Genomic DNA, 14,517 nt, shown 5'->3' with positions numbered 1-14,517 from the left:
TCTCTCTCTCTCTCTCTCTCTCTCTCTCTCTCTCTCTCTACAAAAAGGGATGGCAGGCAAAAGGCAATGAACTACAGGCCAGTGTCTTTAACTTGTATATCATGCAAAGTGATGGAGAAGATCGCGAGGAAAACCTAGTGATTCGTGACACACTATCAACATGGGCTCTGGGATACAAAATCTTGCCTCACAGGTTTAATAGAATTCTACAACCTGGTATCAAAGATGATCAAGAAAGATAAGGATGGGCGGACAGTATTTTCTTGGACTGTTGAAAAGCCTTTGACTCAGTACCCCATAAGAGGCTCGTGCATAAAATGGAGAAACAGGCAAGAGAAACAGGCATATGCTAGGTTGGCCAACGTACGAATTGATATTAAAAACTTGAGTAAGGAATAATTTATGACCTTAAACACAACATATGTCAGACCTATCCTGGAGTTTGCAGCTCCAGCATTGCGCACGTACTTAGTCAATCACAAGACTAAATTGGAGATGATTCAGAGGTATGCTATCAGACTGGTACCTGAGCTGGGGGATATGAGCTACAAGGAGAGACTACGGGAAGTAAACCTCACGTCGTTGGAAGAAAGAAGAGTTAGGGGGAGACATAATCACCACATATAAGATTCTCAGAGAAATTGATAGGGTAGATAAAGACAATTTAACACAGGGGGCTCACGCACGATGGGACACAGGTGAAAACTGAGTACACAGATGAGCCATAGAGATATTATAAATAACTTTTTTAGTGTCAGAGTGGTTAACAAATGGAATGCACTAGGCAGTGATGTAGTGGAGGCTGACTCCATACACAGTTTAAAACGTAGATATGAAAGAGCCTAATAGGCTCAGGAATCTGTATACCCGTTGACAGTTGAGGGGCGGGACCCAAGAGCCAAAGCTCAACCCCCGCAAGCACAACTAGGTGAGAACAAGTGGGTCAGTGACCCAGACCACAAGCAGCCTCCATCGCCAAGTCAATCTACCAAGAAGCAAGATAAATGGACAATAATAATCGCCATTTTACGTCCCACAATAAATTACGGAGACAGAAAACGAGGCAAACCTGTCCCTTAAGAGCCCAATCTCCCTCCCACCTTTCCCTCACACCACAAATGCTGTTAGGAAAGAAATTTCTCCGTAAATTATTCATTATAATGAAAAAAAAATGAGGAATTATTTTCCTTAACAGGCCAAATATACTTCTCAAAAACGCCTCATGTATACTGGAAAAAAATATATATTTTTCCTTCAAACCGAACTCTATTTTAATTAACAGAATGTGTTGCAATGTGAGTGAAACTTTCAATTATGTTTATTTAACATTAGAGAGCCAATCAGAGTTCCGAGAGGATTACGGTAATATGGACTTGGTAAGATAAGCTCTCATACAATTAATATTAATTTGTTCAATTAAAACCGTTTGTAAGCAATTTGTAAATTACGGCAACTTTCCTGTTACTGAAAGTTATTTCAATGTAATTTTATAAAATTCTGAAAGTTATAACATAAAGTTATAAGAGAGAGGGAGAGCGATATATATATATATATATATATATATATATATATATATATATATATATATAGAGAGAGAGAGAGAGAGAGAGAGAGAGAGAGAGAGAGAGAGAGAGAGAGAGAGAGAGAGAGAGAGAGAGAGAGAGAGAGAGAGAGAGAGAGAGAGAGAGAGAGAGAGAGAGAGAGAGAGAGAGAGGGAGAGAGAGACAGAGAGACAGACAGAGAGTACCATGGTACCACCCACAATACAACAGGACACAATAGGGGAAGGAGGAAGCAGGGGGTGTCAAACAGGTGGTGATGGCAGCCCCTTGTCAGTTAGCTGGTAATAAAGGCAGATTACAGCCTCACTTGACAGTCACCTAATGGATCCATCAGCCTGTGATTGGCTTGCCAAGGACCACCTGCTCACTGCCCAGAATAGAATTTGTGCAAAACTCTTCTGTATTGATACTAAATCAAACAACGTCTTGTCATAGATAACATTCACCAGAGGCCTAAATGACCAGGTAAACGGGATTTTAAGCTTTATCTTGGTAAAGCATTATTGACCTAAATTGGAATAATTATCATGGTGTAATATACCACCTTTATATATATATATATATATATATATATATATATATATATATATATATATATATATATATATATATATATATATATATATATATAAATACATATATATAAATATATATATATATATATATATATATATATAAATACATATATATAAATATATATATATATATATATATATATATATATATATATATATATATATATATATATATATATATATATATATATATATATATATATGCTAACAAGAGTGTGACACACTAATGGGTAAGTGCAGGTCACGTGCTACCCTTACCTGTTGCAGGTCATGGGCTGCCCTTACCTGTTGCAGGTCATGGGCTACCCTTACCTGTTGCAGGTCATGGGGCTACCCTTACCTGTTGCAGGTCATGGGCTACCCTTACCTGTTGCAGGTCATGGGCTGCCCTTACCTGTTGCAGGTCATGGGCTACCCTTACCTGTTGCAGGTCATGGGCTACCCTTACCTGTTGCAGGTCATGGGCTACCCTTACCTGTTGCAGGTCATGGGCTGCCCTTACCTGTTGCAGGTCATGGGCTACCCTTACCTGTTGCAGGTCACGGTGCTACCCTTACCTGTTGCAGGTCACGGGCTGCCCTTACCTGTTGCAGGTCACGGGGCTACCCTTACCTGTTGCAGGTCACGGGCTGCCCTTACCTGTTGCCGGTCATCGGCTGCCCTTACCTGTTGCAAGTCATGGGATACCCTTACCTGTTGCAGGTCACGGGGCTACCCTTACCTGTTGCAGGTCACGGGCTGCCCTAACCTGTTGCAGGTCATGGGCTGCACTTACCTGTTGCAGGTCATGGGCTGCCCTTACCTGTTTCAGGTCATGGGGTTACCCTTACCTGTTGCAGGTCATGGGCTGCCCTTACCTGTTGCAGGTCATGGGCTACCCTTACCTGTTGCAGGTCATGGGCTGCCCTTACCTGTTGCCGGTCATGGGCTACCCTTACGTGTTGCAGGTCATGGGCTACCCTTACCTGTTGCAGGTCATGGGCTGCCCTTACCTGTTGCAAGTCATGGGATACCCTTACCTGTTGCAGGTCACGGGGCTACCCTTACCTGTTGCAGGTCACGGGCTGCCCTTACCTGTTGCAGGTCATGGGCTGCACTTACCTGTTGCAGGTCATGGGCTGCCCTTACCTGTTGCAGGTCACGGGATACTCTTACCTGTTGCAGGTCACGGGATACTCTTACCTGTTGCAGGTCACGGGCTACCCTTACCTGTTGCAGGTCACGGGCTACCCTTACCTGTTGCAGGTCACGGGCTACCCTTACCTGTTGCAGGTCACGGGGCTACCCTTACCTGTTGCAGGTCACGGGATACCCTTACCTGTTGCAGGTCATGGGCTACCCTTACTTGTTGCAGGTCACGGGCTACCCTTACCTGTTGCAGGTCATGGAATACCCTTACCTGTTGCAGGTCACGGGATACCCTTACCTGTTGCAGGTCACGGGCTACCCTTACCTGTTGCAGGTCACGGGATACCCTTACCTGTTGCAGGTCATGGGCTACCCTTACTTGTTGCAGGTCACGGGCTACCCTTACCTGTTGCAGGTCATGGACTACCCTTACCTGTTGCAGGTCACGGGATACCCTTACCTGTTGCAGGTCATGGGGCTACCCTTACCTGTTGCAGGTCACGGGGCTACCCTTACCTGTTGCAGGTCATGGAGCTACCCTTACCTGTTGCAGGTCATGGGGCTACCCTTCCCTGTTGCAGGTCACGGGCTACCCTTACCTGTTGCAGGTCACGGGGCTACCCTTACCTGTTGCAGGTCATGGGCTACCCTTACCTGTTGCAGGTCACGGGGCTACCCTTACCTGTTGCAGGTCATGGGGCTACCCTTACCTGTTGCAGGTCACGGGATACTCTTACCTGTTGCAGGTCACGGGATACTCTTACCTGTTGCAGGTCACGGGCTACCCTTACCTGTTGCAGGTCATGGGCTGCCCTTACCTGTTGCAGGTCATGGGCTGCCCTTACCTGTTGCAGGTCACGGGGCTACCCTTACCTGTTGCAGGTCATGGGGCTACCCTTACCTGTTGCAGGTCATGGAGCTACCCTTACCTGTTGCAGGTCATGGGGCTACCCTTACCTGTTGCAGGTCACGGGGCTACCCTTACCTGTTGCAGGTCACGGGCTACCCTTACCTGTTGAAGGTCACGGGGCTACCCTTACCTGTTGCAGGTCATTGGCTACCCTTACCTGTTGCAGGTCATGGGGCTACCCTTACCTTTTGCAGGTCACGGGATACCCTTACATGTTGCAGGTCATGGGCTGCCCTTACCTGTTGCAGGTCATGGGCTACCCTTACCTGTTGCAGGTCATGGGCTACCCTTACCTGTTGCAGGTCATGGGCTATCCTTACCTGTTGCAGGTCACAGGATACCCATACCTGTTGCAGGTCATGGGCTACCCTTACCTGTTGCAGGTCACGGGCTACCCTTACCTGTTGCAGGTCATGGGGCTACCCTTACCAGTTGCAGGTCATGGGCTGCCCTTACCTGTTGCAGGTCACGGGCTACCCTTACCTGTTGCAGGTCACGGGGCTACCCTTACCTGTTGCAGGTCATGGGCTACCCTTACCTGTTGCAGGTCATGGGGCTACTCTTACCTGTTGCAGGTCACGGGATACCCTTACCTGTTGCAAGTCACGGGATACCCTTACCTGTTGCAGGTCATGGGGCTACCCTTACCTGTTGCAGGTCATGGGGCTACCCTTACCTGTTGCAGGTCACGGGATACCCTTACCTGTTGCAGGTCATGGGCTGCCCTTACCTGTTGCAGGTCACGGGCTACCCTTACCTGTTGCAGGTCATGGGGCTACCCTTACCTGTTGCAGGTCACGGGATACCCTTACATGTTGCAGGTCATGGGCTGCCCTTACCTGTTGCAGGTCATGGGCTACCCTTACCTGTTGCAGGTCATGGGCTACCCTTACCTGTTGCAGGTCATGGGCTATCCTTACCTGTTGCAGGTCACAGGATACCCATACCTGTTGCAGGTCATGGGCTACCCTTACCTGTTGCAGGTCACGGGCTACCCTTACCTGTTGCAGGTCATGGGGCTACCCTTACCAGTTGCAGGTCATGGGCTGCCCTTACCTGTTGCAGGTCACGGGCTACCCTTACCTGTTGCAGGTCACGGGGCTACCCTTACCTGTTGCAGGTCATGGGCTACCCTTACCTGTTGCAGGTCATGGGGCTACTCTTACCTGTTGCAGGTCACGGGATACCCTTACCTGTTGCAAGTCACGGGATACCCTTACCTGTTGCAGGTCATGGGGCTACCCTTACCTGTTGCAGGTCATGGGGCTACCCTTACCTGTTGCAGGTCACGGGATACCCTTACCTGTTGCAGGTCATGGGCTGCCCTTACCTGTTGCAGGTCACGGGCTACCCTTACCTGTTGCAGGTCATGGGGCTACCCTTACCTGTTGCAGGTCACGGGGCTACCCTTACCTGTTGCAGGTCACGGGGCTACCCTTACCTGTTGCAGGTCACGGGGCTACCCTTACCTGTTGCAGGTCATGGGCTACCCTTACCTGTTGCAGGTCACGGGATACCCATACCTGTTGCAGGTCCTGGGCTACCCTTACCTGTTGCAGGTCACGGGCTACCCTTACCTGTTGCAGGTCATGGGGCTACCCTTACCTGTTGCAGGTCATTTGGCTACCCTTACCTGTTGCAGGTCATGGGGCTACCCTTATCTGTTGCAGGTCACGGGGCTACCCTTACCTGTTGCAGGTCATGGGCTACCCTTACCTGTTGCAGGTCATGGGCTACCCTTACCTGTTGCAGGTCATGGGCTACCCTTACCTGTTGCAGGTCATGGGGCTACCCTTACCTGTTGCAGGTCACGGGCTACCCTTACCTGTTGCAGGTCACGGGCTGCCCTTACCTGTTGCAGGTCATGGGGCTACCCTTACCTGTTGCAGGTCATGGGCTACCCTTACCTGTTGCAGGTCATGGGGCTACCCTTACCTGTTGCAGGTCATGGGCTGCCCTTACCTGTTGCAGGTCACGGGCTACCCTTACCTGTTGCAGGTCATGGGCTGCCCTTACCTGTTGCAGGTCACGGGCTACCCTTACCTGTTGCAGGTCATGGGGCTACCCTTACCTGTTGCAGGTCATGGGCTGCCCTTACCTGTTGCAGGTCACGGGCTACCCTTACCTGTTGCAGGTCATGGGCTGCCCTTACCTGTTGCAGGTCACGGGCTACCCTTACCTGTTGCAGGTCATGGGGTTACCCTTACCTGTTGCAGGTCATGGGGCTATCCTTACCTGTTGCAGGTCATGGGGCTACCCTTACCTGTTGCAGGTCACGGGCTACCCTTACCTGTTGCAGGTCATGGGGCTACCCTTACCTGTTGCAGGTCATGGGCTGCCCTTACCTGTTGCAGGTCACGGGCTACCCTTACCTTTTGCAGGTCATGGGGCTACCCTTACCTGTTGCAGGTCATGGGCTGCCCTTACCTGTTGCAGGTCACGGGCTACCCTTACCTGTTGCAGGTCATGGGGCTACCCTTACCTGTTGCAGGTCATGGGCTGCCCTTACCTGTTGCAGGTCACGGGCTACCCTTACCTTTTGCAGGTCATGGGGCTACCCTTACCTGTTGCAGGTCATGGGCTGCCCTTACCTGTTGCAGGTCACGGGGCTACCCTTACCTGTTGCAGGTCACGGGCTACCCTTACCTGTTGCAGGTCATGGGGTTACCCTTACCTGTTGCAGGTCATGGGGCTACCCTTACCTGTTGCAGGTCATGGGCTGCCCTTACCTGTTGCAGGTCACGGGCTACCCTTACCTGTTGCAGGTAACTACAGGTGACGACTCTCCCAATTCCGGACTCTCCAGGTGTATAAACTCTCCGAGACGGAACTGGGTCGTACTGCTGAACACTATTAACTGTCCTCTTACTGACTTATAGAACCCTGCCTGCCTATAGCAGTTAGATTTGCAATAATTGTATCCACTCTCGTGAGCTTGAGGATATCCACGTAAGCCATATATCAGGATAGCACATAAATGCGAATGTACCTAATAATAATAATAATAATAATAATAATAATAATAATAATAATAATAATAATAATAATAATAATAATATAAAAATATTCCAAAACTTAATAAACAAATAAATATTTTCCTCATGTGTTTTCTTCTCTTATTCAGTGAGTCTTTTACTTTGTCCTTCTAGACTCCATTTTCTCATTTTTCCTATAGGGAGCCGGTCGGCCGAGCGGACAGCACGCTGGACTTGTGATCCTGTGGTCCTGGGTTCGATCCCAGGCGCCGGCGAGAAACAATGGGCAGAGTTTCTTTCACCCTATGCCCCTGTTACCTAGCAGTAAAATAGGTACCTGGGTGTTAGTCAGCTGTCACGGGCTGCTTCCTGGGGGTGGAGGCCTGGTCGAGGACCGGGCCGCGGGGACACTAAAAAGCCCCGAAATCATCTCAAGATAACCTCAAGATAGGCCTACTCCCCCTTCCTTCTCCTGCAGGACACTTTGTTTCCTACCTAACTGAGGTGTCTCTCCTTTCTCGTCTCCTGCACCTCATCTCGCCCGCCTCCTGACAACACTGTTTGGTGGATATGTTTTTTCACGTCACTTTCTTTTTCACCCTTTTCTCTTGATCGGCAGAGCTGCCTGAATCGTTTGGATTGATTTTGTGAACTTTGTATTGATCCGATTTATAAAATTTTCTGTATTTTTTTCAGAGCATACAGAGCTCTTTTTGTATTATTAATATGATTTGGTACACAGCATTATATTCTGCTACTTTAATCTACATGAGAGGATCAGAGAGCTTTGGTTAAATGCTGACTGTATTAACTGGTTAACTGCTGACTGTATTAACTGGTTAACTGCTGACTGTATTAACTGGTTAACTGCTGACTGTATTAACTGGTTAACTGCTGACAGTATTAACTGGTTAACTGCTGACTGTATTAACTGGTTAACTGCTGACTGTATTAACTGGTTAACTGCTGACTGTATTAACTGGTTAACTGCTGACTGTATTAACTGGTTAACTGCTGACTGTATTAACTGGTTAACTGCTGACTGTATTAACTGGTTAACTGCTGACTGTATTAACTGGTTAACTGCTGACTGTATTAACTGGTTAACTGCTGACTGTATTAACTGGTTAACTGCTGACTGTATTAACTGGTTAACTGCTGACTGTATTAACTGACTGAAATAACTATTATAACTGTCTGTATTAACTATAATTATAACGGACTGTACTAACTATATTTAATTATAGCTGATTATACTAACTATAAATAGTTATTATTATTGACTATGCTAACTATAATTCCTTATAACTGACTATGCTAACTAAAAATAATTATTACAACTGCGTAGAGCCTAATTATACACAGGCTTATCACAATTGCTCGCTTACGGATTTATAAAACTGCATATATCGCTATGCTATTGTTACTATACTATATATGGCGCCTGGCAGCTGAGTGGACAGCGCTTCGGATTCGTAGTCCTGAGTTTCCGGGTTCGATCCCCGGTGGAGGCGGAGATAAATGGGCAAAATGTTTCTTTCAGCCTGATGCCTTTGTTACCTAGCAGTAAATAGGTACCTAGGAGTTAGACAGCTGCTACGGGCTGCTTCCTGGGGGTGTGTAACAAAAAGGAGGCCTGGTCAAGGACCGGGCCGCAGGGTCGCTAAGCCCAGAAATCATCTCAAGATAACCTATAGATGCTGGATATGATTTTAATAAGTTAATTTAGGTTAGGTTGGATTGTACTGAATTAGGTTAGGTCAGTTTTAGTATGACAATGATAGGTTAGGTTAGGTTAGGTTGGTTTAGGTTAGGTAATGTTGGGTTAAGTTAGGTTATGTTGGGTTGAGTTAGGTTAGGTTAGGACAGACGGAGTTAACTTAAAGATGGTTCCTCAACGGAATTTAATATTATGTTCAAAATTAACTATTTTCCCTTAAATTATTTTGAATAGAGGGCAAAAGAACTAAAAAAGATAGAGGAAGTATAATTTGTATATTCGAGATTTAGTGAAAAAATAATCCTATAACCATACTTCCTTTTTCAATTTTTGATTTCGAAATTTATTGTATTATTATTATTTACTTTATTTGGGGTGGGGGTTTGTAGTATGTTTTTCTGCTATGGTATTTTAAGGACAGGTTTTTTCACAGGTAGATGCAACAGTATCGAAAATTTGGCAAATTTGGCAAATTTAAAAATTTAAAAAAAAATTTAAAAAAGTATCAGTATATGAAAAAAAAGTAGTGGAAGGTCACCTTTAATTTTTTGTTTAATCTGATTTTGGGTTTATATTTCCGTTTTCAATTTATTTTCTATGTATGTTGCGCTCTCACGTGCAAAGGTCGAGGGTGAGCAAGAGTTAGAGTCCACTGTTGTAGGAGTGGGCAAGATGAACTGCTGTTTCTATATCTATATATATATATACATATATATATATATATATATATATATATATATATATATATATATATATATATATATATATATATATATATATATATATATATATATATATATATATATGTCGTACCTAATAGCCAGAAAGCACTTCTCAGCCTACTATTCAAGGCCCGATTTGCCTAATAAGCCAAGTTTTCATGAATTAATGTTTTTTCGTCTACCTAACCTACCTAACCTAACCTAACCTAGCTTTTTTTGGCTACCGAACCTAACCTTACCTATAAATATAGGTTAGGTTAGGTTAGGTAGGGTTGGTTAGGTTCGGTCATATATCTACGTTAATTTTAACTCCAATAAAAAAAAATTGACCTCATACATAGAGAAAAGGGTTGCTTTATCATTTCATAAGAAAAATATTATAATAAATATATTAATTCAGGAAAACTTGGCTTATTAGGCAAATCGGGCCTTGAATAGTAGGCTGAGAAGTGAGTTCTGGCTACTAGGTACGACATATATATATATATATATATATATATATATATATATATATATATATATATATATATATATATATATATATATATATATATATATATATATATATACTAAGAACTTGAGTTTGTGTAGCGGTAGCTATGCTCAAATTATATATGTTTATTGTTGAGTGTCTGGCTCCATCAGGTCTGTCTCAGTGTCTGGCTCCATCAGGTCTGTCACAGTGTCTGGCTCCATCAGGTCTGTCTCAGTATCTGGCTCCATCAGGTCTGTCTCAGTGTCTGGCTCCATCAGGTCTGTCTCAGTGTCTGGCTCCATCAGGTCTGTCACAGTGTCTGGCTCCATCAGGTCAGTCACAGTGTCTGGCTCCATCAGGTCTGTCTCAGTGTCTGGCTCCATCAGGTCTGTCACAGTGTCTGGCTCCATCAGGTCTGTCACAGTGTCTGGCTCCATCAGGTCTGTCTCAGTATCTGGCTCCATCAGGTCTGTCTCAGTGTCTGGCTCCATCAGGTCTGTCTCAGTGTCTGGCTCCATCAGGTCTGTCTCAGTGTCTGGCTCCATCAGGTCTGTCTCAGTGTCTGGCTCCATCAGGTCTGTCACAGTGTCTGGCTCCATCAGGTCAGTCACAGTGTCTGGCTCCATCAGGTCAGTCACAGTGTCTGGCTCCATCAGGTCTGTCTTAGTGTCTGGCTCCATGAGGTCTGTCATAGTGTCTGGCTCCATCAGGTCTGTCACAGTGTCTGGCTCCATCAGGTCAGTCTCAGTGTCTGGCACCATCAGGTCTGTCACAATGTCTGGCTCCATCAGGTCTGTCACAGTGTCTGGCTCCATCAGGTCTGTCTCAGTATCTGGCTCCATCAGGTCTGTCACAGTATCTGGCTCCTTCACGCTCTTTTCCATCGTCTTAAAACTTTGCTCATAAACATTATTAATTGAGAGTCATAATTATTTTTCCTTGAGAAAGAAAAGATTTTTCAAGACTTTTTAAAGTAACAGAAGTCTCCACGAGCAGTGTTTTAAGAAGCTATTCTGGAGAACAATATTTGCTATTTACATGTATTTATTTTTATTTATCTGTTTTTTTTTTTTTACTTTTGCTTTCATTTTAAACATCAATAACGTAAAAAAGTCTTTAATAACCTATCTCCATTTGACGAAGATATAATTCCTAGTTGGATTATTATCATTAATCATGCAAGACTGGTAAAACTGGAACCAATGGTATTTTAAATTAGTAGGCAAGATTTATCACTTAATTTGAAGACTTGATTGGAACTCCTTACATGATTCTTATCCCTTCCTAAGCTAAGTTACTCTTTAAGGAAATCTTCAACACGCCACAGCACAAACCTAAGTATGTTTCACACACTTTGGAAATTATGTTAAAAAAATTCCTCCATCTTCCTCTCGATGACTTGCAGAGCAAACAATCTAATCTTTCTGTCAGATTTGGTGGCCTTGGTGTCCGCTCAGCCTCTCAGATATCTTTGTCAACTTTTTTTCTCGTATGCATCTAATATTATTGTAACTCCAATCCTACCAGAACACCTCGGCGATTTTTTGTGAATGCACAATACAGCCTTCGTTGAACGTTCCAATCAGTTGGATGCTCATGCAGGCTTACCAATCACACCAAACCCAACCTAAAAACACAAATAGTCCAGCTGTGAGAACCCAATGGCGGAGAGAATAGATGCATTGTTATAACAGGAGATATCCTGCCTCATAGCTGCGCGTGCCCTGCTCCCCATGATGGGGATTTACTTTTAGCACTTAAAATATCTGAAATAGGTACACATTTAAACCCCAGTGGCCCCCTTTGCCTTGGTACCCGCCAATTCATGCTCAGTACAAGTGCATTTATCACAAGGTTGACCAATATGGCTTGTGCCATCTGAACTTCAGTAGCTACGAGATTTGGCATTCAAGGCTCAGTGAAGTTGATAACTTCATTAGAGGAACCTCGCCACATCACATGACCAACAGAATGTTTACCTTGGAGCAAAATCCTGACAGTCCACCACTTCGCCCTGACAGTACAACAGTACATCCCAATAAGAATAATAGACTGCTGATGAGGAACTACACATGTGTATCTACCCCAGTTGATGCCTATATGTCCTATGGTATTGGTCCGGCGTGTGGTTCTGCTGACCACAGAGGTTATCTTGAGGTTATCTTGAGATGATTTCGGGGCTTTAGTGTCCCCGCGGCCCGGTCCTCGACCAGGCCTCCACCCCCAGGAAGCCAGCTGACTAACTCCCAGGTACCTATTTACTGCTAGGTAACAGGGACATTCAGGGTGAAAGAAACTTTTGCCCATTTGTTTCTGCCTCGTGCGGGAATCGAACCCGCGGCACAGAATTACGAATCCTGCGCGCTATCCACCAGGCTACGAGGCCCCCCTTAGTGTCTGGGGAGAAACAGAAACAATCAGAGAAACAGTCCAATCAACAAAATATAGGACAAAGCAGCAATTGTCTTTAAACACAAGGATCTGAGACTCTTGGCGCCTAGGGCTCGCATGCAATGAGTTTTCTCTTAAAATTGTGTTGTATTTGTGTATTAACATAGGTATATCTGCATTTATGGAGTTGCCATATGAAGAGATACATAGCGTTTGTCAAGAGCCAGCAGTGAGGCTAAAAAAATACCATCACACGGGATAGTCATACCGGGTCATGTTATCAGTAGCCTGCAGTTACAAACTTTGGAAGCATTATAAAGATATCTTGACAGGGAATAAAGTAATTGCCAAGCTCCAGGTACCTGATACCACTGGAGGGGCCAAGTGACTGGACATTCAGTAATGAAGCTTGTGAGTTTATGCTTACAGAGGAAAGAGGAGAAGCGGGAAAGCGTCAAGCCATTACGACTATATAGCACTTGGATAGCACTATAGCACCTCACTGACCTATGAGGTCAGGATAAGAATTTGGGATGGGGCGGGGAAAAGGAATGGAGCCCAACCCCCTGGACGGTCGGGGATTGAACGCTGACCTGCATGAAGCGAGATCGTCTCATGCTTGAGAAGCTTATTACAGGTTTCCTGTGCCCGACAATGGAAAACGGGAAACGCCCAATAATTCCTCCCTCCCACCTATCAGGAGGCCCTGGCCTTGGACCATGGAACTACTACAAGGTTACCTCACTACCTCCCTCCCTCCCTCTCTCACTCCCTCCCCTGCAAACACACACCGAAAGTACAACGTTGGTACAACGTTCGAACAAGTTTTAACACCTAACCAGTTATAACAACCAATATAGCAAGTTGTAACAAGGTTCTAATACGTCATAACCACGTTAAGCCAAGATGTAACAACTTTATTACAAGTTGTAACAAGCGGAAAATAGAGACAGTTTCGGTTTGTGTTTCCAGGGGATCTCTCTCTCACTCCCTCTCTCTCTCACTCCCTCCCTCTCTCTCTCCCTCTCTCTTTCATTCCCACCCTCCCCCTCCCTCACGCCCTACAAAACACTGCTCTTCCTCCACAGATGGCGACTGGGGGAGGCCACGCCACCTACCTGCTGGAGGGGAAGAGGAGTCAGGCCACCTACCTCCTAAGATGCTTCCTGGCGATAAGGAGTATCATGAGGACGATGTTAGCAGACATGCCGAGGACGCCCAGTGCCAGGATGATGGCGGCCTCGGTGGTGCCTCCAGGGTGGCACTCAAACTGCACAATTGGCACTGTCTGGTTGAATCTTTCCTTCGTCACTCCGTAGCGCAGGGGTGCCCCCGCGGCGAAGGACATGGCGATGGTGGTAGTGGTGATGAAAGCGATGGTGGTAATGGTGGTGAGCTAGTGGTAGGTGGTGGTAGAGGTAGTGGTGGCGGTGGTGGCAGGGTGATGGTGGTGGTGGTGGTTAGAGGCAGCAGTTAGAGATTGTGGTACCCAGAGAGAGAGTTAAGTCTTCGAGAATGAAGAAGTTGTTGGTGATGGTCCAAGTCAGAGGCTCAGTGGAGGTCACAGTTATCCTCCATAGCTACTGTCACAGTACTTCTGCTCGTGTCTGACGCTCGCCTCATAGTATATAGTGCTCACGGTGGTAGTAGCAACAGTAGTAGTAGCAGCTGTGCAACAGCAGTACTTGTTGCACTTGACGAATGGATGATAGTTTACAAGAAGTTAGTTGCTGTTGTCTTGGTAAGAAATGATCCTTGTTGATTGAAGGGTGACGTGATCGATCTGGAAAGAGATGGAAAGAAAGGGACTCGTTAAGATTCCTTGTTATCAAAGAGGTTTCAATAATCGTGTGTGAGACAGGTTCTAAACCAGTGATGTGGTGTTAAGTTCATCTAGATTGAGAATGATTATAAATTCATCAATTAATTAGTTCATTTAGTCGGACCATGTAAACTGAAAACGTTTTCCTGAAGCGAAAGTTTTGTTATGGGACACACAAACACACACACACACACACGCTCGCTAGCGTGCGTGGGGGCCTGATAGCTGAGTGGACAG

At 45.6% G+C, this 14,517-nt stretch overlaps 1 protein-coding gene across 2 annotated transcripts in view; it reads right to left on the bottom strand.

The window, feature by feature from the left end:
• LOC123748154 (uncharacterized) overlaps positions 1–14,237 on the bottom strand; it is a 188,305-nt gene extending 174,068 nt beyond the window's left edge. For both annotated transcript variants that reach the window (XM_069311588.1, XM_069311589.1), the window contains exon 1: positions 13,610–14,237. In XM_069311588.1, the coding sequence (XP_069167689.1) occupies positions 13,610–13,806 (197 nt within the window). In that variant the 5' untranslated portion in view covers positions 13,807–14,237. The remainder of the gene's footprint in view (positions 1–13,609) is intronic.
• Between the last annotated feature and the right edge of the window lie 280 nt (positions 14,238–14,517).

This window comes from Procambarus clarkii, chromosome 70 (assembly GCF_040958095.1).
Source record: "Procambarus clarkii isolate CNS0578487 chromosome 70, FALCON_Pclarkii_2.0, whole genome shotgun sequence".
NCBI lineage: Eukaryota > Metazoa > Arthropoda > Malacostraca > Decapoda > Cambaridae > Procambarus > Procambarus clarkii.
Note: the sequence above shows the minus strand (reverse complement) of the source record. Positions and strands in the feature narration are given on the sequence as shown.